This window comes from Prunus mume, linkage group LG6 (genome assembly GCF_029339155.1).
Source record: "Prunus mume cultivar Tortuosa linkage group LG6, ASM2933915v1, whole genome shotgun sequence".
Taxonomy (NCBI): domain Eukaryota; kingdom Viridiplantae; phylum Streptophyta; class Magnoliopsida; order Rosales; family Rosaceae; genus Prunus; species Prunus mume.
The window spans coordinates 12,210,030-12,234,954 of NC_142703.1; the positions used below are offsets into that span (position 1 = coordinate 12,210,030).

The following is a 24,925-nucleotide window of genomic DNA, read 5'->3' on the forward strand; positions in this document are numbered from 1 at the left end:
AACCCCAAATGTGGTTGCGATGAGATTGAAGAAGATAAACTAGCTTAAGTGGGGGTGCGCATCAATTCATCTAAACCGATTAAATTTTGTTAATCTGAATTTTCAGTTTTATTTGACAAAAAAATGAAGTCAAACATTCAAAATCAAACCTGATCGTAATAGTTCAGTTCGATTGCGCTCTGAGCTTTTATATATCCACATAAATCGAATCGGACCGACCGCTTATTTATTTTTATCTACATGTGTAGTCTTTTTATTGGCTAATAACTAGATGGATGTTGAATTTTGACGTATACTTTGAAGTAATTGATTTTTAAGTTGTAATTATATTAGTTATTGAAAATTTTAAGTTTGATGCGGTATTGAATTTTATGATGGTTTAATGTGCTACTAAATGAAAAATAGTTATGCATTTTTCTTTTGTCATCAACAAAGTTGAAAATATGCAAAAAAAGATTGGTCCTTGGCCCATACAGCCCAAACGACCCAAAAAAAAAAAAAAGGGTTGGTTTCTTTCTTTCTTCAATGATTTTTTTATTTTAAAAAAAAAATTAAGCTGAATCAAATCATTCATTTGTAGTCGATTTGGCAAAAATTTAAGAGTAAAACCAATCTAATTGGACCGTACTCACCCCTATAACGAAGCAATCTCAAATTTAGGGAAAGACTTCTATAAAAAGGGAATAACACTATTTTGTTATCTCTGACCAATAACGTTATAACACACATGGTAACACTTTTATATATCATAGCATTATTGGTTGGAGATAACACATTGCAACTAAGTTTTTCACCCAAACCCGAACTCCTCTGTTATTCTATTTTATTTTATACGCTAATTTTTTCTTTATGTATATATATTTTATTGGCTAGCTTCACTAACATTTTACATTTGTCGTCGGGATTGGGGTGGTATCAAGTATCACGTGAAGCATTACACAATACAGGGTAGAGTTGAATAATTCACATGGCAGTGCGCAACTTGCTTGACAATATAAGGTGGGGCTTTCGGCTGAGAATGCATTTTTAGGCTACAAAACAATTGAATGTGACAAAAACATATCATTCACATTCACGACTACCTTTTTATTCTAAGCTTGCAAACGCAAGCAAGCTTTAGCATAAGTAACTAATGCAACCAAACACTGCACATCTGAACTAGAGCAGTGTGTTCGTCTCCTTGTATTCTAGAGTAGTTTAAAATATCAATATATAAAAAAATAAATGTAATACCTCGCGTAGCAAAAAGTTTATAGATAAAGTGATTAAGAGTATTTATCCGCGCATTAAGGGACCTAGGTAGAAGGAATTTCAAACTCTGTCCATGAATACACCCAAACTACGTTAAAAATCAAATAACCAAATCTTAAAGCACGTCATCTTATCAAGAAAAACAATACTTACACGAAAACCAAAAAGGTGTGAAACCAAACTAATGTGCCCGTCTTCACAATTATAGGCATATGGAATCATCTTTAGGAATTTGTGAGTCTCACACTCTTTATGTAAGAGGCAAGCACAACACATTCGCTTTGTAAAAGTTTTACTCATACATGTATATGAAGACAAAAGTCCAATTCAAACTTTATAAGCGTAATTTTTGTTGTTGAGGGAGATAAGTTTGAGCTTATGGAGTCTGATTCTAAAATTGTTTGTGGTGAGTGTACGTCAAAAGAAACCTACTTTTCTTTTGAGTAGGAGATTGACACAAGCAAAACCCTCCTTCACATCATAGAGAAGTGACCACAGGTTCAAAAGAGCTTTTGCATGGATAGGCTTCTAGATCTCCAACAGCCCAACAAACTGTCAAATCTCTATTATTTGTTATGTAATTTAAAATGCTGACAAAATGGTCACGCCCTAATCATCTTTCTTTCCTTTTCAGTTACCCATGTGGTTAATTAATCACCATCTCTGCCTCTTGACATTTTCTCATTTTCTCCTCCTTCCTTCAACTTCTTAATCACCAAGTACAACCTACCCTAGCCAAGCGTTAGGTACATCATGCATCCCCCAATAATTATAATTAAATTATCTTTCAACTAACCCCATTAACTAATAACCAGTCAATTATCTTTATTTATACCTAATTAACAACTAATTAAGAAAAAAATTGTGTTGACACCCTAATCTGTGTCCTTATCAGATAAAACCCAATTAGGCACACAAAATAATCCACAAAACACAGAGTTCTAGACTTTGTTTTCCTCTAAATTTAGACCCAACCTTTCTTATTATTATAAGTTTGGTCAAATCTTTTTAAGATAATTACGGTTTGACCAATGACCATGCTGCCGAGGATCTGTTTCGTCGTTTGATTTGTGGGCAAACCGAAACCACCAGGTTTTTGAAACGTCAAACACACTAAACGACAATAAGCACGCACTTAAATCACATTGTAAATCGTTATTAACAAGTCCTAAACGACAATTAGAGGGACTATAAGAGCAGCACCACGCTTGCAGAGGCACGTGAAAGTATCAATCGCTCCCGCTTCGACGGAAAGGCCGGCTTTCAGTGATGGAACGGCTGAGTCACGCGCTTGTGCTGGGCTTTGGAGTCCATTTGTCGTCGGAGGAAATAAAATAAAATAAAGAGAGAAAAGGTCATTGAGCACGTGAGTTGCACGTGAGGAGTGACGGAGAAACAAAGATCTTGCCGGAAATATATAAAGATTGTTGGACTTTGTGTGTATAGCGCTCGTACCAAAGTTTTAGGAATCATTTAACTCATCCCACACTACACATCATCATCACCGTTCGGACACTAATACACTCCGAGCGGAACACACCCAAACGAAACCCATTAAGAATTACGCGCGCGATGGGTTTTAGGGGAGGGCCTTTTTGGTGAAGATTGTTTGTTTTCTTGCGGGGGAAAGTGTACATGACGAGGAGGCTCAAAACGCCGTCGTCGAAGCATCACTCGTCGCCGCAGCGAGACTCTTCTCTTCTCACACAATAATCACCTGATGTTCGTCTTCTCCTCCTCCAGCTTCAAATACAACGACTTCGTTTCTTCTCTTGCTCTGCAACAACAACACCAACAATGAAGAAGAAGAAGAGAGACGTAAGCAACGGCCACAGCAGCATCAACATGAACAGCGTCATCAACGTCATCCCCCTCAGCGGCGTCGTTTTCAGAACCGCCGTTCTCCGGCGACACCTCCGCCGTCTCCGCCACCACGTGTTCCCCCTCGTCTCCGCCGTCTCCGGTTGCCTCCTTCTCCTCCTCGCCGCCTTATCTCTCCTCGCTCCGTCTCCGGTTCTGCATCACCACGATCACCTCTCGCTCTTGCGTCACTACCATTCCTCGGTACGCAAGCACGCTCTTGATGACCTCTCATTTCCGGTTTTCACGGTTTGTAATGATTTTACATTTTAGTGACAATTTGTTGTGGTTTTTGAGCTCAGGATGACAATGGCGTCGTTGAGGCCCGGTCGAACTCGGATGAAACGGCTACGTTTCGTGTTCCGGTACGATATTTAATTTAATGGAGCTCCAATAAAAGATGTTGATTTGTGTACAATTCAATTTAATTTATTTTCGTTTTGATTTTGTTATTTTTAGAAGAGTGGAGGGAGCTCAGGTCGAGATTTATGGAGCACAAGGAAATCGGATATGTTCCATGGTTGCAGCAATGCCGCCGATAACTTTGCAAGTAAAGTATTTAGATATTACTTATTTCATTTCTGCTCTTTTTCCTCTCTCTTTCTATCTAATAAAGAATCTTTCTAGTTTCTCTTAACTTGATAATTTCTCAACCCATATTTTTTGAAATTTGATATTCAGACTGAGATTCAATTAAAACTTGATAATTCTTCTTAATCTGGAATATGCATAGCAGCATTGATTGAAGTCTTGTTTTGTTGATTTCATGAATCATGACATCCTAATTGAATCGATTCTATGATCTGTGATGAATTTATAGGAGAATAGAATTTTGATTATTAGGCTCTTAACTTATCTGAGGCTTTTGATTTACAAAACCAATGCCTTCAATGTTGCAGCTGCTGATGTGAAAACACATTCAAATCGCTATTTGTTGATTGCTACTAGTGGAGGCTTAAACCAACAAAGAACAGGGGTGAGTTTCTTGATTGAGCTAGAGTTGCATAGTTATCCAATCACCTACCAACTTAGTTTTCTTCTATTCAAGGCTTAACTTATTGTTCTAATTTGTTCATATGAAGGCTTAAAAGAACTGTAGTTTAAAGAACCTTGTGGTTATGCATTCAGATTCCAAATGACTTCTTTATTAGTCTAATTGTGGATGGTTATTTCGTTTTGGCATCTGGTTATAAGTTGCTCTTGTATAGGACTTTGTAACTTTTTCATTCCATGAGTGATAAGACTGGTTTGTAATCATGCATGTTTTTGCTGCTGATTCAGCATCTGATGCTTCCTTTCTTGATTCTGTTACAGATAACTGATGCTGTTGTTGCAGCTTATATCTTGAATGCTACTCTTGTTGTTCCCAAGCTGGACCAGAAATCATTTTGGAAGGATTCCAGGTCAGTTTCACCATATCACAGATAAAAAACTACTGTGAAGGTCAATGTAAGCAAAACAGCCAGTGGATTAATATTGTTATTCGGGTATTTGGTGCAGCAACTTTGATGAAATCTTTGATGTAGACTGGTTTATATCATCTCTGTCAAAAGATGTTGGAATCATTAAACAGCTTCCAACAAAGGGAGGAAAACCAATGAGTCCATATACCATGCGTGTCCCAAGGAAGTGCAATGCAAAATGCTACCAGAATCGTTTAGTGCCTGTTCTTAATAAAAAGCATGTAAGTGTCTTTCAGGAGAACCTACCACATTTTGTAAAGAATTCATTAATTATGATATGCTGGTGCATATAACCGAGGAAGAAAAACTTCTGGTGCTTGAATGAGTGCCTTTCCAGGTTATGTAGAATTTACAGTTGTTTGTGATGCTTTCTAATGTGCAGGCTGTTCAGCTCACAAAGTTTGATTACAGGCTTTCAAATAAGTTGGATTCAAATTTACAAAAGCTTAGGTGTAGAGCAAATTATCATGCCTTGAAGTTTACTGACCTTATTAATGAAATGGGGAAAACGTTGGTTGAAAGAATGAGGATGAAAAGCAAGCATTTCATTGCCCTGCATTTGAGGTAAATTGCAAAAAAAAATTAGCTGCTTGAGTTTTTTTTTTTTTTTTTTTCCTATTGTACATACTGATATACTGTGAGCAAGTTATGCCTTCGATAGAATACTTGCTTGTGCAGATAATTTCTTTGTAGAGTTAATGTGTGTTTTATATTGAAAAATGATTGAATTTTGTTTTCTTTAGCATGCTATATGTATGGGTGGGTTGTACAGCACACAAACCTCTATTTAGGTTGTTTTGATAGGTGGAATAGGTTTTGTGCTAAAGTTTTCCAAATTCTTTTGGACTCCATAGGAAAAAGTTTCTGATATTGGTAGGACCTTGTTATAGGTTTGAGCCTGATATGCTTGCATTTTCTGGATGTGATTTTGGTGGAGGAGAAAAAGAAAGGAAAGAACTTGGGAAAATTCGGAAAAGGTGGAAAACTTTACATGTAAGGCTTCACTGATGTCTTGAATGATGTCATTCAATAGTGACCTGTTTTATATAATTTGTATCTCTGCATTATAACTACATTTGATATTTTGGGGTTATATCGCATGCAGGCAAGCAACCCTGACAAGGTACGAAGACATGGCAGATGCCCGCTAACTCCAGAGGAAGTTGGCCTCATGCTTAGAGCACTGGGTTTTGGAAGTGATATTCACTTGTATGTGGCATCGGGTGAAGTATACGGAGGTGAAGAGACATTGGCACCACTGAAGAAACTTTTCCCGAACTTCCACTCAAAAGAGACTATAGCAAGTAAAGAGGAGTTGACACCATTTTCATCCTTCTCTTCTCGAATGGCAGCACTTGACTTTATTGTTTGTGATGAAAGTGATGTTTTCATCACCAACAACAATGGCAATATGGCTAGAATGTTAGCTGGTCGAAGGTATTAAAACTTGAGTTCAAGGATACATTTATGTCTTCTGGTGGAAGGGTTTGATTTGATAATGTTTTGGTTTATAACTAGTTTGTTTTCTGATGCAGGAGATACTTTGGTCATAAACCAACATTCCGTCCAAATGCTAAGAAACTGTCTCCGTTGTTCATGAATCGTAATAACATGACTTGGGAAGAATTTGCCTCCAAGCTTCGAACTAGTCAAATTGGATTCATGGGAGAGCCAAATGAGATAAAGCCTGGCAGGGGTGAGTTCCATGAAAACCCAGCAGCCTGCATATGTAGTGCATCTAGCACAAGGTCCAACGAAGTTCCAATTCCTCAGAATGTAAGTTATGACAGCCAGAACATGCATAAGGAGGATGACACGAAAAAGGACAGTGGTTACGTGACAGACGAGCAAATAACTGAGGATGAGCAGGATTGGTCTGAGATTGATTATACGGAAATGAATATAAATCATTCTCAGGGTAAAGTGCTGCCTAGTGTAAGAGTTTCAGATCCAGGTCTTCTACTTAAACCTGATGAACCAGAACTCGAAGAGTTCTTTTCAGACTAGACTGAATTAATTAGGAGAAGACTAGACTGGATCTCCACCTCTGCAAGTTACAAATCAGCAGATTTGTCCAAACGAATAAGTCACCAAAATTCTTTGCTGGTTTGTTTTGATAGGTTACTTGTGCGCGCAAGATTGATTTTGTTACACTGAAGGGTAGTAATAACAAGGACGCACAATGTACATAGAAGGCCTTTGTAGCAACAGCATCGGCATTGGAATAACAGAATGAAGGCGTAATATAGCCCAATTTTGAAATTTGTAAATGAAGCTGCTGGAACATCTTTTGCTGTTTTTTTATTGTTTTTCATTTTCTCTGATGATTCTTGCTGTAAGGCAGGAATGTTTATATGATTTTTTTTTGGGTCAAAAGAATGTTTATATGATCCTTGTTCTTCTTTTGTACCTTATATATATATTTTTTGAATTTTTTAAGTACGTGTTCTATGATAGGCATTGAACCCAACGGTGGCCCTGCTTTCTTCATCTCCCTCCAAAATTTTTATCTTTTGCAATTGCTTTATGGTGACGTTGATAGAAAAACGTATTTCATTTAAGAAATGCAAACTGAAGAAAGGTGCCAATTTCCCTTCTATGATTAAGAATGAAGCCATTCCAACTTGAAGCAGAAGTCCAATTGATGCAAAATTTAACACTGTTGACTTTTAGCAATTTAATTCTTGAATTCAATGAAGAAAATTACATGGCTTACATGGGGCGTGACCGTGAGAAACTAAACTCAAAAGCATCCTCAGCCACAAGTCTTGCAAACAGCTCAAATAAAATGAAAATTTGAATTTAGGGATATCTGCTTGATCTACAAAGCCCTCTGCTTTATCATCTCAACATCTTTGCCATACAACAGACATATCCCACACTTTTCCACCTCCGGACGGGAGTAGCTGCTACCATAACTCCTTACGGTGAAGTCAAGATTGACCTCAGTAACAAGTTTGTAAAACGCAGTGGGGCTTTGAGCTTCCTCTACAACTTCAAAGACATTATCATACCACCAGACAAACACCTCATCACAAGAAAATAACTCGCCATTTTTCGGCTCCAGACTACACAAAGGATGGTTGATTATAAGGCTTTCACCATCACTAGTTTTGAAGTTGTACTTGCATCTAATATTCATACAATGTGTATCACCAACAACAAGAGATAGAGCGAAACCCAAGAAATCTGTGCTAAACCAATCAGGAGGAAGCACAATCTTTATTGAACATCCCTCACTTTTATGGCTGAACCATTTTGGAATTTCATTCCCAGAACATCTAATGCCAACGAAAGATTCCTGTACCATGGATATGGACATCATAGTTACTAAACTCGTGAAAAAGAAAAGCAACTACTTCAACACAAGTGAGAGAGAGAGAGAGAGAGAGAGAGAGAGAGAGAGAGAGACCTCATCTGAATCATATGATGCTTCTTCAATTATGTCTTCCTTAAACTTTGACGACGCAGTTGCCATTCGCATAATTTTGAGCTGTGCATCACCCATTATGTTGCTTCGTGCATTCTCATCCAACCTTCTGCAATCAGAAAATATATGTTTCTCATGAAGCCATCGAGAAAATTGATATTTTTCCCAACCTTGTGCGAGTGCAGTGCTTGAACTTGACACTGTCTTCAGTGACGTGCAACCATTTGCTTCAAGACGTTGCAGCGATTGGGGGAGCTCTGGTAAAGATTCAAGGCTCTTGCAATCGTTGAGGAACAGGCGAGACAGTTTAGCAGCTTGTTTAACGCTTGCAGGTATGCTCTTAATTTCAGTCGAACTCAGATCTAACTCTTCTAACGAGGTTAAGCAAAAGAGGTCATCGGGGACAACCTCAAGGTTCTTGCAGAAGCAGAGATCTAATTCTCGAAGCACAACTAGATTTCTAATTGATGGGGGTAGCTCTTTAACCGCTGTACCTGTTAAATTTAGAAACTCCAGATGTTCCATAGGCTTTAAGATTCCTGGGAAGTATTGAAATTTGGAGCACCAACTGAGATCAATGCTCTCCAGACATTTCTTATTCGTTGGCAATACTTTTATATGTTTCCCTTGAAGCCCTCGAGAAAATCTACATTTGTCACTACCAATTGTCTTCAGTGATGGGGGGAGCTCTGGTAAAGATTCAAGGCTCTTGCAATGGTTGAGGAACAGGTTAGACAGCTGAGCAGCTTGTTTGATGCTTGCAGGCAAGCTCTTAATTTTGGTAAAACTCAAATTTAACACTTGTAATGAGGTTAAGCAAAAGAGCTCATCGGGGACAACCTCAAGGTTCTTGCAGTTGTGGAGATGTAATTCTTGAAGCGCAACTAGATTTCTAATTGATGGGGGTAGCTCTTTAACCGATGTACCTGTTAAATTTAGAAACTCCAGATGTTCCATAGGCTCTAAGATTTCTGGGAAGTATTGAAAATTGGAGCACCAACTGAGATCTATGCTCTCCAGAGATTTCAACTTCCAAATGTTCGTTGGGAGAATCACAAAACTTTCGCAATTGATTAGTTTAATTGCAGTGAGACCAACGGCAGACTCTATTGATGCATTCCTCAATTCTTTTATTGTTGATCTACTCAACGGCAGACTAAGATAGAATTTCAGCTTACAAGTGTTGCTTGGAAGACTCTTAAGATGTTTACAATATGCAATATTTAAGTCAGATATTTTTTCGTGAGACCAAACTGATGAAGGCAATTCCTCTATTGCTGTCCCATATAAATTTAAGAATTCAAGATTGCATGGCATCTCGGGAAGATTTTTGAGATTTGTGCACCTCCCAAGGTCAAGATAAGTAAGCTTGCGAAGACGTTGAAAATACGAAGGAATTTCAACCAAACTTCCACAGCTACTCAGATCTATATGTTCAATTTTTAGACTCTGAGAGAGATTTGGGACTTTAGTTATATTGCAGTCACTAAGATTGATCCATTTCAAGTTCACAGGACTCTGTAACAAATTAAACAAGAATTAATAACTTATTAGCTTGTAGATTATTACTTTTTAGATCACATGTTATACAAGAACTAAAATAAGCATATATAATATACCTGGTCTTCATTCCAAAGTTGCCCCCCAACATTGCTGTACGGCATTTCAAGGACAACAAGATTTTGAGCAGAAAATTTTGATGGCAAAGATTTCAAAGGATATCCTCTCAAGTGAAGAGCTTCTTCGAGACTTAATCCCTCAACGCTGAATATCTTCGCAGGGTCAACTTTTTGCTCAAGTAGGCCTTTATTTCTAGTAGTTATAATGATTCGACTTCCTTGGCAAAACCGATCATCATCACCAACAAGAACTTCTAGTTGTCTTTCAGCATTCACATCATCAAGAACAATGAGCGCCTTTGTACGCCTGAGCCTGTCTTGAATATGAGGTGGTATAGACGGGGTGTCGATATTTACATCTTTTTGCTTTAATATCTCACCAACAAGTTTATTACGCAACTGAAGTAGTCCATTCGTTTGTTCTGAGTTCTCCCTGACATTCGCAAGAAAACAAGCAGCTTCAAATTTAGAGGAGTGCCTGTGAAATACAGCATCAGCAAGGGTGGTCTTGCCAATACCACCCATGCCCCAAATACGCACACAGCAAACACCTGGTGAATCAAAGCATAATAACTACTCAATTTCCTCAATTTTCTTTTCAATTCCAAGCAGACCCTTTAAATCACTTGACGATTCGCGATTCAATTTGGTCAAAACATCTTGAGCAACTTCCTCAACGAAATCGGCCTCCGTCCTGGCAAATATCATTATTAAAGACAATAGTAAGTATGAATCAAATGGTTACAAGTAGAAATTGACACAAGCTAGAGATTTAGTATACCCTGTTTTACTTGAATCATGAAACCCTGACATATTGGCTGCTTCCTCCAAAGCTACCTTCCACTTGTGAACCGAATCATCCATACTGTCCTTGAAACGTTCTTCAAGTTTAGCAAATGCAAGTGCATAAGTTCCCTGCTGCTTTCGTACATCTGATGGATCTATGCTATAAAAAATGGGTATAACAATCTGTCCATAGCTTTTCTTGCATCCAAGTATATGCACAAGTTCTTTCAAACACCATGTGGAAGAAGCATAGTCTTTTGAGAAAACGACTAGTGCAATTTTCGATTTCTCGATTGCTTCCAGAAGGGCAGGTCCAATGTCGTCTCCTTTCTCAAGTCTGTAATCTATGTAGGTCTCAATGTTCTTCCGACGTAAGGCCGCGTGAAGATGGCTGGTAAAAGTATCGCGTGTGTCTTCACCTCTGAAACTAAGAAACACATCGTACTTTTCTCGAAGAGGAGCAGGAAAAGGAAGAGAAGAAGAAGAAGAAGAATCCATATCCCTATCCAAAACCTGCAAACCTGTCAAAACATGCATATATACAAATAACGCTAGGTCCAAAAAATCTCCACAAACAAGTATAAGAGAGCAAATAATTAAGTTAGAGGCAGACAGTACCTCCAGATGAAGAAAGAAGCTGCAGAGATATTAATCGCCTTATCAGCAAATATTAAGAAAGAAATAATAGTATGATTATGAAGACCTCAGGATGACATCTAGAAAGAAGTGGCTGAGTTCAACTAAGGCTGATCCAGGTTCTTATTTTAGTTTTAGTAATTTATTTCTATGTTAATTGAGGAAAGAAGATTCTTATGTCAAAAATATATATGAACTTGATAATTTGAGGATGTTTTGTAATTTGTCCTTATTTTAAAAACAACTTGCTATTAACAAAAATGAATGAATAAATAAATAAATAAATAAAACCTGTGAAAAAGATGTGTTGGGTGACTCTTATGTCGTCTTGCTCTGGATTCCATTACCTACCATACATTTTTTATATTGCAAAGATCAAGCAAGATAGTCTACCTGTTTAGATTTCTTTAATTTCCTCCAGTATAGACATTACCATCCAGTTGCAATAATTAATGTTTATAAGATGATGATTGCATATATTAATCAACCAAGTAGACAGTGATGATTGCATATATTTTTATGATTAGGTAGATAGGGAAGGGAAACTTGTCCCTAGTTATGGTTTCTTGTGTTTGGCTATCTTGATGTTAGTACAAAGTGTGAAAATTACATTTAAAGTTGACCCAGAATTTCCATGATAAGCCAATCTTTCATTGACTTTGTTTTTGCACACTGAAGAATATAGATGTTGTTTTCCAACTTGAAAGATTAAGGTGGACTATTCATATGAGGGTCCAATTAAGCTATATCATGTTTTAGCAATCGTACTAAAAGCATAACGAAAAAACAATGGAAATTATGAAAAGAAAAACGAAAGCACCCGAGGGTCCAATTAAGCTGTTTAGAAAGAGAGAATAGAAAGCAATTGCTCTAGTTGACGTGACTTGACTATATGCACGAAGCTACAAAACAATTGCTACAAAACGATCCAGGAAAAAGACAAGTTTGTATGTGATATTGAGTCCATTTGGTCATCATTCACATTAATAGCGAGTATCATTTTAGGTTCGTGTCAAGTATTACAAATGTAGGAATTCCTCCAAGTTTATAAAATTTTCAGAATACTCTTTTTTTTTTTAATTTTCATTCAAAAAAAGTTTCAGATAAACAAACTGAAATTTACAAATTCATGTCAGTTTCGAATCGTGTCATCATGTAAAAGTTGTCAAACCTCAAACATCTAACATCATTGCGTTTCATTGCGATGAGGATAATTTAGGATGATGAAGATTCAAGAATGCCACTAGGCACACCCCTATCAATTTTCACTTTCATCACAATGTCGTCGTCCCTTTCTGCATGACTGGCCACACAACCCAACTTTAAATGTTATGGAAAGAGAAGCAGTTGGTTGATAAGCTATATCATATTGTAATTAGTTTAGCAATTGTACTAGCTGAGCTGACTTGACCATATGCACAAAGTTACAAAACGATCCAGGAAAATAAGCATTTATAATGGGTTCCTTAAATTATATTTTTAGACAAATTTTAAAGAGGAATTGGAAAAATATCACTTAAATACCTCCTCTACCATCACCATCACCATCACCACCACCACAACCACCACCTCCACCTTCATCACCACCACTACCACCTCCACCTCCACCGCCTCTTCCCTTGCATTCTAGAATATGCACAAGTTCATCCATACACCAAGTGGAAGAAGCATAGTTTTTTGAGAAAATGATTATCGAAAGCTTTGATTTCTCTACTGCTTCGAGAAGGGTAGGTGCAATTTCATCTCCTCTCTCGAGATTGTTATCCATGTAAGTCTGAATTTTCTTCCCAAGCAAAGCCGCATGAAGATGGCTGGTGAACGTATAGCGGGTGTCCTCACCTCTGAAACTTAGAAACACATCATACTTTTCATCCATAACCTGTGCAAACCCACCCACAAGTCAAAATATGCATGCCAGGGCTACCTATGAATATAAATCTAGTTATTATTCAAAAGAAAATGAAATTAACAACGTCAAGTAAGCTAAACATTGGGTGTATATATTCAGAATGAGAGATGCGACACTAGAAAATCTTTCTGCAATAGAAATATAAGAGATTTGGACCACGTACAGATACAGTAATTAATAATGAAGTTAGAGACTGCTATGGTGTTTTTATTATTGTAGAGAATTCTCCAAGGATAAGTCAGTGGGATTACCTCCAGTGCAAGAAAGAAGTTGCACCTCAGAAATCAGAATCGAGTTGAGCAAGAGATATCAGCATTGCAGAGTGAATGACTTAATTACTAGCAAGTGTTGACTCGTCGTATTGACCCAAATTAAATCCCTTTGTATTGTGTTTGTGTGGTTTGCGTTGCGACGTCTTTTAAGCTTTGCTGACTGACTTGAGCCTTTAGTTTGTAGCTTGTCTTGATGCACTCAGTCCTACACGGTTTGGGAGATAAGAAAGCTACTGGTTAGTCAATCGAGCAGAGAGCGCAGCAGCTTGATTGTTATTTTTTGGTCATGACGAAAAAGAAAATTCAAATGGGTCCAATTAATTTTGCAAGCCACTTTGAAAGTTCGCCACACGCGTTCAATTTCTTATGTGAACAAACTTCACGAGAATTCCAACTTTGACTCCTTCAACTTAAAGAGCTTGTGATTTTTAACTGAGAGAAAAAAAGATGTAAGTTTCTGACCAAAAAAAAAAAGTTGTAAGTTGCAGTAGAAAACAAAAGAAAAAGAAAAGATAATTGTGACATGACATTTCCTGATGCGAAGAAATTTCTTCATCCAGGTCACAAGAGTTGTGGTCTTCCAAATTGAAGAGCACGCCCGCTCTATTTATAAAGAAATAGAAAGCAAAATAAATCAAAATCGGAGTTCATAAGCAAAATGAAATGAAAAGTCAAAAAGAAAATTGCAATTGTTAGCTTCATTACATATTAAGTATAAGGAGCTGAATAATTTTTCGTAGGATTTGTTTGGGAATACTTGATTTGTCCTTTTTGGGAGAGAGGAGGGGGGGGAGGAGGATTTGTTTGGGAATAGGGGGGGTTGGGGTTGGTTAGGGATATGGAACGAAAAAATACGAATAAAATACATGTGTTTTATTCGGCAAAATTTTGGCGAGATACAACTGAAGAATTTGGCCACTATATAATAATTTAATATATATTTTTGTTGTTGAATAATATGTGAAAATTACTGGTATAAGACGTGAATTTTGTCTGTATCATTCAAAATTTTATAAAAAAGGAAAATGCTAGGCTTACACATTGTGTCCACCTCTCTAATAGAGATGAACCCCATTGTATTTATGGGCTCCATCTTTATTAGATATGTGATAAAAATGTGTAAGTCTAACATTACAAAAAAAAAAAAACCAGTGAAATACAACATCATCAAAGGTAGTCTTGCCAATACTACCCATGCCACCTACATAGCAAACACTTGGTGAATCAAAGCATAATAAAAACTCTATTTCCTTAATTTTCCTTTTAATTCCAATAGGCCTTTTAAATCACTTGACAATTTGCGATTCAATTTGGTAAAAAATATCTTCCTCCAAAGCAGCCTTCCAGTTGGCCACCTCATCCATATTGCCCTTAAAACACTTCTTAAGTTGAAGGCCTTTAAGGGCAGTGTTGGTGGCCTATGCCTCATGTGGCGGGAGGAAGTAAATATTCTCATTAAATCTTCCTTTCTCTATCATATTGATGTTGAGTGTGATTCTGGTGACTTGGAAGGAAAGTGGAGACTGACCGGATTCTACGGCTGCCCCCAAGTGACTGAACGTATTTTCTCTTGGTATATCCTGTCTCTTTTGGGCCAACAACCCTCCTTACTTTACCAAATTGTGTCTCGTCCAAATGGAATTTAATTATAGCTGTGGTCTCAAGCTCAATTGTAGTCAATTCATAGGGTTGTCAAAGTAATAGTGGAAGAAAAGGTTAAATTTTTTGGGAATTTGTTCTGAATTTCCAGTTCAAGAGAAGTATGAAGTGGATTATACTAGGGGGTGAGCCGTATTACAAAAACCCGACCGACCAAACCAGACCGTTTTAGGTGGTCCATGGTTCGGTTTTTATACTTAAAAATAACATAATCGGAAAAAGGCCGAATCGGCTCTGAATCGGGTTGGACCGATTTTTATTCCCTTCAAACCGCTAAAAACCGAATCAGACCGAATATTTTTATTTTTATTTATTTTTTTAAAGATACACGTGTCAGCAGATTATTCATCAAGTCTACGCCATTCCATACTCCTTGCTACACTGGATCTGGAGAGAAACCCTAAACATTTCAAGGGTTTCAAATTTTTTTTGGTTCCGCCTCTCTCTTTCTTCTTCGTTCTTCCTCGCAGTCACTCTCTCTCTCGCCTCTGCCTATCTCACTCTCTCCAGATTTCACACGAATCACGATATCTCAATTACTCTCTCTCTCTCTCTCTCTCTCTCTCTCTCTCTCTCACACCCGCTCTCTCTAAGTCACTCAGGCCTCGTTTGGTGGGCTGGATTGGATTGGATATTTTCAATTAAAATGGATATGAGTCCTAGCCATTGTTTGGTGAGTTTAAGTGTGTCTTGGAATGCATATGGGCATGGGATCCATGTCCTAAATAACTATGGCTCTAGAACCCAAGCCCATATGTGGGTTTAGAATCCGAGGCTTTTCCAAGCAAGCCTCTTCTCTCTTCTCTTGGCGAGACTGAGCACGTCTCTTCTCTTAGCGAGACCAAGCAAGCCTCTTCTTAAGTTCTTCTCTTCTCTCTCTTCCCTTTTCTCCTTGCTCTTCTCCTCTCTCTTCCCCTCTCCCCTCTTTATTCTCCTCCTCTCCGATAATTTGAAAGAACTCCTTTATCAATTTTGTTGTTAGATATTCAGATGTATTGATGATGTTGAGTGCTTTGATTTTTTTATTTCTTTTGGGTTTGATTTCTTTTGTTTGAAGATTTTTTCGGTTTTTTTTTCCCCTTTTCATTGAAGATTTTTTTTTTTTTTTTTTTCAGATTTGGTATTGGGGTTCCATAATTTGCATAATTCCTTCTTCTTTTTTTCTTCTGAGTGTTGTTCTTCAGTTTGTGTTTTATTGAATTTGAAAGTTATTCCATCGATTTTTTTTTTCTTTTGTTTCAAATTACAATTTGTTTTTGGCTAACTACAATTTATTTCTCTCTTGTAATTATCTTCTTGTAAAATTTAAATAATAGCAAAAGGGTTCTGATTAAAAATAAAAAGAAAAAAAGAAAAAAGAGAGATAATTTTTAGCTGATATAGAAAAATACTGGAAAAAAAATCTGACAAAATTGAGAATTTTTTTAATTATTATTTTTTAATCTTGATATGTGTTATCTTCTTCATTTGATTAGGAGATTTTGCATCTGGTCATAGTCCCTTTGCAAAATTTGAGGGGTTTTCTTCGATCTGAGGAAAAGAGTTGGAATATTGTTAATAAACAAATTAAAATTAAAATTTGATTTATTAAAAAGGATAAAGTTAATTCCAATTTGTTGTTTGGTGCAAGTATGAGTAGGACATGACTCAAAACCTAGCCAGTCCAAACCAGCCCAGTCCAATGCTTCAAGGCCCATTCTAACAGGTCCAAGCCAGCCCACCAAACGGGCCTCAGTCTCTCTCTCAACCGCTCTCGCTCGCCTCTGCCTCTGCCTCTCTGAGTCTCTCGTCTCTGCCTCTGTTCGTTCTTCCTCTCAGTCACTCTCTCTGTCACCCGCTCTCTCTCCTCAGTCACTCATTCTCTCTCTCATTGGCTCTCTCTTAGTTGCTCTCACACTCGTCTCCCTCAGCCGGTTTCGCTGTCTCTGTCTCTCTCTCAGCCACTATCGCTCTCTCTCACCCGCTCTCTCTTAGTCATCAAAGGTCTCCCTCTCTCGATTTTTGTTGGTTTGAGGTATTAATATTTTGAAACCCTAATTCAAAATTTTGGGATTTTTGTTGATTTCTGTTAATTCTATTTATATATTCTGACTTTGTATGTATATTTTTTCTGGACAGAATTGATTTGAAGGCAAAGTTTTTCCAGATTGGCTTGCTGGCTGTGTTTATTGCTGGTATGGAATTGTTGATGTTTTATTTGCTATTTTTGCTGTATTTTTGTTATTTTTGGAAAGAATTGCATCATTCAATAACGTGATTTGGCAGATATTGAGTAATAATTTAATTTGTATGATTGGTTGCTGTTTGAATAAGAGCTGCATTACCATTGAAAATTGTTGCTGTTTTATTTGTTATTTTTGGTATGGAATTCATCGTTAGCATGTGTGGTGTGATTCATTTTTTCTATTTGTGATACCACCACGTTGCATGATCTACTGAGACTTTCTATGCCAATGCTTGTTGATTGTCACCATTATATTAGTTCTCACTTGTTGATTGTTATTGTGGAAACCCTAATTCAAAAATTTAGGGATTTGACTCTGTTGTATTTTTTCTATTTATTTGTCTGACTGTGTTTATTTCTGGTAATTTAGGGATTCAAAAATTCTTGCTGGAATTGATTTTGAAGGCTAAGGAAAGGATTGGCTTGCTGGCTGTGTTTATTTCTGGTAATTTTTCTATATTTTTTGTTGCTGTTTTTATTTGTTATTTTCAGTTGCTGTTGTATTTGTTATTTTCAGTTGCTGTTTTATTTTGTATTTTCGGTTGCTGTTTTATTTGTTATTTTCAGTTGCTGTTTTATTTTGTATTTTTGGTTGCTGTTTCATTTTTTATTTTTGGTTGCTGTTTGTTTTATTTGTAGTTTACAGAAAACCGACTGAAAATTCATCATTAATCTGGAATACCTCATGCCTAAATAAAATGCAGAGTACAGACAATATTTTCAGTTGTTTTATTTGTTATTTTCAGTTGCTGTTTTATTTGTAGTTTACAGAAATTATTTATGTTAATGCTTATTGTTTTTTTGTTATTGAAGCATGCAATATTTGTATTTTGGTTGCTGTTTTATTTGTAGTTTACAGAAATTATTGATGTTAATGCTTATTGAACAGTAATTGACTAACCAAACAGTAAAAGTAAAGCAATTGAAAACCAGTTAAATATTCCGAAGCAGAAAAAAAAAAAAAAAAAAACCAACCAAAAACTTGTGAGACACATTAAAAATAAAATAAAAAGCCTTCTACGTTTGTGCCTCACGTGTGTGTGTGGGGTGATTGGGAGTGGGACCTCAAAAGAGCATTACCATTATCTTTTGCAATAACTTGAGGTTCAGGGTATGATATTGCATCAACATCTACTTCCATTAGTGTTGCTCCATACTTCACAAGAAATTATGTGTTAGAAGTAACTGAAAACAATCCAAGCTGAATTTTAGAAAAAATGACTCATTTGCCTTGCTGCTCTAGAGATGGTGCGTCACATTGTGAAACAAAAATAAATCGGCGAGTAAATGTATACAGACGGGAAAAAACGTGCAGCCCCGTTTTGTACAAGTTCTCCACAGAAAACGACATGTCGTTGGTATATGCATCCATCCATAAACCTTACATGGGACGCAAATAAGGAAGAGGTCCAAAACCTAAAGCTTTTTTTCGTTTTTTTTTTTTTTTGGATAAAACAAAACCTAAAGCTTCTTCCACAAACGCTCACGCTGTGTGTGTCTGTTTCTGCAAGCACCTGAGCTAGGGTTTCCGAGTCAACATGGCCGATTTCCAGACCTCGACTCACCGAGCCAAGTGGATCTTCATGCCTGAAGAACTGGTAATTTCACCTCCATATTGTCTTTGCTTTTTTTTATTTTTATGTTCAGTTAGGGCCTGTTTGGATGCTGAGGGAATGAAGGAAAATAGAGTTTCTTTTATCATTGTTACAGTTGTTTATAGTTTAACTAAACTAAAAAGTTTTGTTTTTTTAATTAAATTGCATTTGTAATCTTCGTTATTAGGTGTTGTTGCCGCATGCTCTATTTGATTGCTCGGGGAAACAATGAATGTGGTTTCCAACTTATAAAATGGAGCAATTTAGATTAAATTAAAGGAAAAAGCTTTTTTATTTTTATTTTGTTTGTTTGTTTGTTTGTTTGTTTTGGTTTAAGGCTTATTTGAGATGGGACTTTAATGTTTGCAATACGTTAAAGTTGAATTGAAATTTCGTATGTGCTTATTAGTGTCATGTTATCTGATATAGGTCGGTAAATACAAGGCTGCTAATCAAAGAGCAATACAAACATTGGAGAAGGTGCGTACAGACTCTTGCTTTATTAGTCATTGCAAGTTAGTTGTTCTTTAATTAAAACTAGTCATTAGTAACTTCATGCAAATTTGTTTTATTGTTGTTAGATCCTCTTTATGAAAATCTCACCCCCTATGCTTTGTTTATATTTATTTGTTTTTTCTGGCATATTTATTCTTATGAGCTTATTTGCTGGAATGAGGAAAATATTTATAGGTGCATCGAGTATACCTTCATGGATAATTTAAGGACTTGTTATCTAGCTATGCAGACTAGCAGATGATGTGTTAATTAGGGCAATGTCTCTAATTGGTTATTTAAGGTTAACTGTGTACCTTTTCTACTACTTCTTAGGTTTTTGTATTTTTTCCGTTTTGTCCCATAGGAAATGAGTTATTTTTTCTCAAATTCGGCTTGGATTGTTTTCAATTACTTCTAACAAATAATTTCTTGTGAAGTATGGAGCAACACTAATGGAAGTAGATGTTGATGGCACAATATCATACCCTGAACCTCAAGTTATTGCAAAAGATAATGGTAATGCTCTTTTGAGGTCCCACTCCCAATCACCCCACACACACACACACACACACACACACACACACACACACGCATGTGAGGCACAAACATAGAAGGCTTTTTATTTTTATTTTTAATGTGTCTCACAAGTTCTTGGTTAGTTATTTTTTTTTCCTGCTTCAGAATATTTAACTGGTTTTCAATTGCTTTACTTTTTGGTCTTTAAATACCGCTGACAAGCATTCTCGTCCAAAACCCATTAGCATTGAAGAGGAGCAGTTTATGCGGGTATTTTATGAAAATAAACTTCAAGAAGTGTGCAAAAACTTTCACTTCCCTCATAAAGTGCAGGTATGTGGCTTCCCATTTGACAGAAGAAAAGAAGTGGTAATAGTTTAGGAAGCGTGATAACTACAAAAAATTGATCAGTTTGAGCACTATCCTTGTCTAATTGGTTTCATTGCAGGCAACAGCTCTTATATATTTCAAAAGGTTTTATCTACAATGGTCGGTGATGCAACATCATCCAAAAAATATAATGTAAGGTTGGCTTATATCTATTTAATATATCTGTCAGTTGTCAATGCATATGTGATTCTATGTGAAATTTGATTCTTCTAGGTAGAAATTCACTAAGATGTTGAGACACTAGAAAATCAGGTCATTATTCTCATATTTATTTACCAAAGCTTATATGATTGCAACAATTCATTTCATCTACCTAATTGTTTGTGGATGTTTAAAATGAATTAATTGACTTGTTCACAGGTTAACCTGTATATATGCGGCTTGTAAAATTGAAGAAAACCACGTATCAGCAGAGGAGCTTGGTAAGGGGATCTCACAGGATCATCAAATGATACTCAATAATGAGATGATAGTTTATCAGGCATGGATGTGCCACACATTTCTTTGTTGTTTCTACTTCGTTTTTGTTTTATTTGTTTAATATAACACTATACCTTTATTGTGCAGAGTTTGGAATTTGATCTTATTGTTTATGCACCATATCGCTCAATTGAAGGTTTTATCGATGATATGGGGGTTAAAAATTTATCTTCCCTCCCCAACAAAATGCTCTACGAGGATGCTTTGACTTTACCATTTCCCACTCTTTTGGGATACTTCTTAAAATTTATCTTGGTTTTCTCTAGTGCATCTTTAATATTTTATTTTCGTATCCATTTTAATGTTTTAAGAAGTTCCTTGCGTGTACTTGGTGACAATTAGTGTTCATTTCTAGGAATTCTGTGGAATAAATGATGATCGACTCCAAATTCTGCAGGTAATTGTTTGTCGTCGTTTTAATTGTATATGGCTGAATAGTGTGTTCAGTTTCTGTTCTATTACATGGCATCTATTTGACTGAATCTTTAAGAGTCTTTCTTTGTTGAGTTAGCAATCATTTTAAATAACCAATAGCCAGTCACAAGCAATGTATCTTTCTGCATGATTTAATAAATTTAAACTATAAGTAATTCACTAAGGAAGTCTTTTAATAAAATGAATAATTCTGTTTCATTTGGTTCTTGTGTCAATATGTACATAACAAGGAAAAAAAAATTCCAAGGAAGAACTGGTTTTCAATTGCTTCACATCTGTCAAAGGAAGAACTCCGATAGCTCCACTTCCCTGCACATGAGCCAAATATCACTAATCAGCTTTGTGTGTAACGTTTTTCCTTGGGGTGCAATATAATGGTTGCAAATTAAGAATTTCCCGTTCAGTAGAAAATGTAGTGCTTTTGATGAGGGTAATCTGGCTTTTGCTTAACCAGCTAAATATTTTTTTGATGGAATGATTTGTAGAAGTTCCCTCATGCTGCAAAGATGGAAGTGGATAAAATCATGCTTACGGATGCACCACTTCTATTCCCTCCTGGGCAGGTATGATTTGCCATTCAAGCTTCTAGCCGTTCAAGCTCAGAATTTGGTCATTAATTTTAAATATCATACTTTCCCCATTTTGGGTTTGAGTATTAGGATTTGGTTGGAGAGTGCTAGGGTTATAGGAGCAGCATCTAATGAATTTTATGAGGAAGAGAAGTTGGTCATTTAGGATATAGTGAGATAGAGCCCACCCAAAAGATAAGAAAAATAATCTCTCTCTCTCTCTCTCTCTCTCTCTCACACACACACACACACACACACACACACATAGATAATATATACATCATCTTTAACTTGCCCATCTTAATTTGATGCAGTTGGCATTGGCTGCTTTGCGTAGTGCAAATCAGGTGCACAAAGTTGTTGACTTTGAGAGGTTCTGATTCGAACTTTAGGTTTCCTATCGTTTTTATTTTTATTTTTATTTTTATTTTTCCTGCATAGTTCTGCTTCTGCCTTCCTCCCAACTTCCCTATTGGCTGCTCAAGTAGAATTGTTTACATATTGACATTGAATTGTTGGGATGGGGAGGGGGTGTTTGTTGTTGGACAATCTAATAAACCTTCTTTCATGTGTGCCCATTTTCAGATACCTGAGGAGCATTCTCTCTCGTCAGAGTTCTGAACATACCGTTTCAGAGCTAGTTGAATTCCTTAATGCAATAGATTCTTGGGTATAAATTCGTTGCAATCTACATACAAGTGTGATGCAAACTCCATTGACTCTGTGATACAGCGCAAACATTTGTGAAAATTATATATCATAAAGCTAGATGATTAAGTTCAGGATTTCGAAAAATTTAATCTGATAACTTTTTGGTTTCATTTTCCAATCTGCTTTTCTTCCTGGCTAATGTATAGGCAAGAAAATACAAGTTTCCTTCAGACAAGGATCTCAAGCACATCAACCGAAAACTGAAATCTTGTTGGGGTCTTAGTTCACATGACGAGTATGCTATTCCTTATCTAGAAATAGTCACATTTAATCTGGTGCCCTTTTGTTTTGTATTAATGCCAAACTTTGACTGGTTTTCAGAAGTAAGAAGCGGGATAAGAAATCGAAGCACAAGTCGAAGAGGAGCTCAAATGAAGTGCAACCTGTACCTTCTCATACTGAAATGTTTTCCCTTTATGTATAAAATTCGCCGTCATATCTGGGTTTCTTGGCAATTTCTTGTTCTTGTCCCATAGGGTTTGTGAGGGACATTTAGTTTTAGACACTGCAACTGGTGTCTAAACAGTTGGAGATACGCAAATTTAAATTGTCGTTGTACTGACACTCTTCATCTGGTTTCAGGTAAATTTATCTTGGTGTTTCCCTTGGAAGTTTCTTGTTTTGCTTCGGAAAGATACTCCAAGCGATCATCCTGTACGATTATTGTAGAATAAGAGAATTTTACCTGTTCTTTAACTAATATATTCTTTCTCCTCTCTTTTCTATTTTTATTTTTATTGTTATGTTGTCAAATCAGTCGATTTAAGATTTGAGTTTGAGTGGATGGAGAATTTTTCTGAGCCTTGACAATGATCTTGTGATTTAGTAGGAGGGGATTATTTTGACCTTGTATTTATTTCTTATCATTTCTAGTTTATTATTCGCGGAAAGGCAATAAGAGGGGATTGTGGGTCGGGTTAGGCCTTTCTGAAACAAAAAATTTTAAATGTGCTTTTTGGGCCCTCTTTGTATCATAAGCCTTCAATAAGGTCTCCATTTTTCTAATTTTATTTTAGAAAATCAATTAACCCCCAAGAGAATAAAGGGAAAATCAATTAGTTCAATGGAATAAAAATAAAATCCCCCAAACAATATCAATAAATAAAATGCGTTTCTAAAATGACAAGAGGCCCGCCTGTTTATGCGTTTTACGTACAAAGTTGTTCCTTTTATTATTTTTGGTAGGACATTCATTAAACTACAGCCATTCCAACTTCCAGCTGATATCCAAGTCAGGTAAACAATTAATAATGCATGTTCAATGAAGAAAATTACTTGGCTTAAAACAAGTAAGACGTTCCGAAGCCGGGCAAGACAAGGCTTGCAACACTCCAATAAAATTATCTTGCACGTGCAGATCCTAAAGTTAGATAAATGTTCCTAACCACTTGAGTTACAAATTCTTTGCTTAATAATCTCAACATCTTTGGCATACAACGGACAAATCCCACACTTTTCCACCTTGTAATCTGAACAGAATTCTTCGAAAACCTCATCTTCTTCGGAGTTAAACTCTTGTGTGTAGTAGAATTCAAAAGAGGCCTCAGTAACAAGTTTGTAAAACGCAGTGGGTCTTTGAGCACCCTCTGCAACTTCAAAGATGTCATACCACCACACAAGCACCTCATGGGAATCTTCTAAAGTGCTTCCATGCGAACACGGATTATACAAAGAATGGTTGATTTCATGGCTTTCACCATTACTTGTTTTGAAGTTGTACCTGCACCCAAACTTCATTTCCCATTTAGCATCTTTGGTGTTCAATGCAATAACAAGAGATAGAGCGAAACCCAAGAAATCTGTGCTAAACCAATCAGGACGAAGCTCAATCTTTATTGAAGATCCCTCACTTTGATGGCTGAACCGATTTGGAATTTCATACCCCGAACATGTAATGAAAACTGAAGAGCTGCCAAAATCTTCCTGTGCTATGGTTGGATATCATAGTTATTAAACTCGTTAAAAAAATAGTAGATGCTTCAACAGAAGGGAGTGAGACAGACAGAGTGTGTGCGTGAGCAGGAAAGAAAGAAAGAAAGAAAGAAAGAAAGAGATATAGAGACCTGAATCATATCCTCTCGATCAAATTCATCATCTGAATCAGTATCATTATAGGAATCATCTAAATCTTCTAAATAATGTGACGCTAATTCAATTTGTTCTTCTTTATACTTTGAATACGCAGTTGCCATTCGCATAATACTGAGCTGTGCATTAGCCATTATGTTGCTTTGTGAATTCTGATCCAACTTTGGGCAACTAGAAAAATTATGTATCTCATGACGCCCTGGAAAAAATATATATTCATCCCAACGTTGTGCGAGTGCAGTGCTTGAACTTGATGAGACTGTCTTCAGTGACGTGCAACCTTGTGCTTCAAGACGATGCAGCAGTGGGGGAAGCTCTGGTAAAGATTCTACACTCTTGCAATCGATTAGGCATAGGCGAAACAGCTGAGCAGCTTGTTTGATGCTTGCAGGTATGCTCTTAATTTTGGTCTCTTTCATATTTAACCCTCGTAATGAGGTTAAGCAAACGAGGCCATCAGGGATTTCTAGTATACTGCACTTCCTGAGGTATAGTTCTTTCAAAGAAAGCAGTCCGACTGAGTCTACTGAGACGGGA

The 24,925-nt window shown here is 36.6% G+C and overlaps 4 protein-coding genes across 15 annotated transcripts in view; 2 read left to right on the forward strand and 2 right to left on the reverse strand.

Moving 5' to 3' along the window:
• Positions 1 to 2,700: 2,700 nt before the first annotated feature.
• Positions 2,701 to 7,045, forward strand: RHS17 (root hair specific 17). Its single transcript, XM_089054813.1, has 10 exons — positions 2,701 to 3,315; positions 3,414 to 3,476; positions 3,571 to 3,661; positions 4,011 to 4,087; positions 4,426 to 4,514; positions 4,612 to 4,795; positions 4,957 to 5,138; positions 5,465 to 5,567; positions 5,680 to 6,011; positions 6,110 to 7,045. Exons 1-10 carry the CDS (start codon positions 3,049 to 3,051, stop codon positions 6,579 to 6,581), a joined length of 1,860 nt encoding a protein of 619 aa, XP_088910939.1. The 5' UTR covers positions 2,701 to 3,048; the 3' UTR covers positions 6,582 to 7,045.
• Positions 7,046 to 7,353: 308 nt separating this feature from the next.
• Positions 7,354 to 24,925, reverse strand: part of LOC103334782 (TMV resistance protein N-like) — a 36,489-nt gene continuing 18,917 nt past the window's right edge. For both annotated transcript variants that reach the window (XM_089054806.1, XM_089054808.1), the window contains exons 5-6: positions 7,987 to 8,025; positions 7,354 to 7,875 (exon numbers count right to left, since the gene is read on the reverse strand). In XM_089054806.1, coding sequence (XP_088910932.1) covers positions 7,396 to 7,875; positions 7,987 to 8,025 — 519 coding nt within the window. In that variant the 3' untranslated portion in view covers positions 7,354 to 7,395. The remainder of the gene's footprint in view (positions 7,876 to 7,986; positions 8,026 to 24,925) is intronic.
• On the reverse strand, positions 10,068 to 11,021 carry LOC148916089 (TMV resistance protein N-like). The gene is made up of 2 exons (XM_089054824.1): positions 10,405 to 11,021; positions 10,068 to 10,317 (listed from the first exon to the last, which is right to left on the reverse strand). Exons 1-2 carry the CDS (start codon positions 10,944 to 10,946, stop codon positions 10,197 to 10,199), a joined length of 663 nt encoding a protein of 220 aa, XP_088910950.1. The 5' UTR covers positions 10,947 to 11,021; the 3' UTR covers positions 10,068 to 10,196.
• Positions 16,276 to 23,152, forward strand: LOC103334781 (cyclin-H1-1-like). Of its 11 annotated transcripts, XM_089054821.1 has the most exons (18): positions 16,296 to 16,899; positions 17,004 to 17,059; positions 17,480 to 17,554; positions 18,353 to 18,707; positions 19,134 to 19,184; positions 19,395 to 19,500; positions 19,637 to 19,715; positions 19,961 to 20,048; positions 20,171 to 20,242; positions 20,466 to 20,586; positions 20,673 to 20,741; positions 20,941 to 20,982; positions 21,506 to 21,583; positions 21,904 to 21,962; positions 22,175 to 22,259; positions 22,447 to 22,535; positions 22,622 to 22,718; positions 22,883 to 23,152. In XM_089054821.1, exons 7-18 carry the CDS (start codon positions 19,652 to 19,654, stop codon positions 22,967 to 22,969), a joined length of 951 nt encoding a protein of 316 aa, XP_088910947.1. In that variant the 5' UTR covers positions 16,296 to 16,899; positions 17,004 to 17,059; positions 17,480 to 17,554; positions 18,353 to 18,707; positions 19,134 to 19,184; positions 19,395 to 19,500; positions 19,637 to 19,651; the 3' UTR covers positions 22,970 to 23,152. The 11 variants fall into 11 exon arrangements, 9 of the variants coding, with proteins under 9 accessions (XP_088910949.1, XP_088910945.1, XP_088910942.1 ...); XM_089054816.1 differs by lacking the exon at positions 19,395 to 19,500 and having other exon boundaries at positions 16,285 to 16,899; positions 18,621 to 18,707; XM_089054815.1 differs by lacking the exon at positions 19,395 to 19,500 and having other exon boundaries at positions 16,287 to 16,899.

Bases quoted from the DNA above. Each gene is read 5' to 3' on its own strand.
- RHS17 (XM_089054813.1), top strand. From the start codon at position 3,049: ATGAAGAAGAAGAAGAGAGACGTAAGCAACGGCCACAGCAGCATCAAC. The intron at 3,316-3,413 runs GTACGCAAGCAC...TTTTGAGCTCAG, and splicing joins TGCGTCACTACCATTCCTCG to GATGACAATGGCGTCGTTGA. The intron at 3,477-3,570 runs GTACGATATTTA...TGTTATTTTTAG, and splicing joins CGGCTACGTTTCGTGTTCCG to AAGAGTGGAGGGAGCTCAGG.
- LOC148916089 (XM_089054824.1), bottom strand. From the start codon at position 10,946: ATGCATGTTTTGACAGGTTTGCAGGTTTTGGATAGGGATATGGATTCT. The intron at 10,318-10,404 runs GTATACTAAATC...GATATTTGCCAG, and splicing joins CATGATTCAAGTAAAACAGG to GACGGAGGCCGATTTCGTTG.
- LOC103334781 (XM_089054816.1), top strand. From the start codon at position 18,648: ATGGCCGATTTCCAGACCTCGACTCACCGAGCCAAGTGGATCTTCATG. The intron at 20,742-20,940 runs GTTAAAAATTTA...GTTCATTTCTAG, and splicing joins GTTTTATCGATGATATGGGG to GAATTCTGTGGAATAAATGA. The intron at 22,260-22,446 runs GTATAAATTCGT...GCTAATGTATAG, and splicing joins TTAATGCAATAGATTCTTGG to GCAAGAAAATACAAGTTTCC.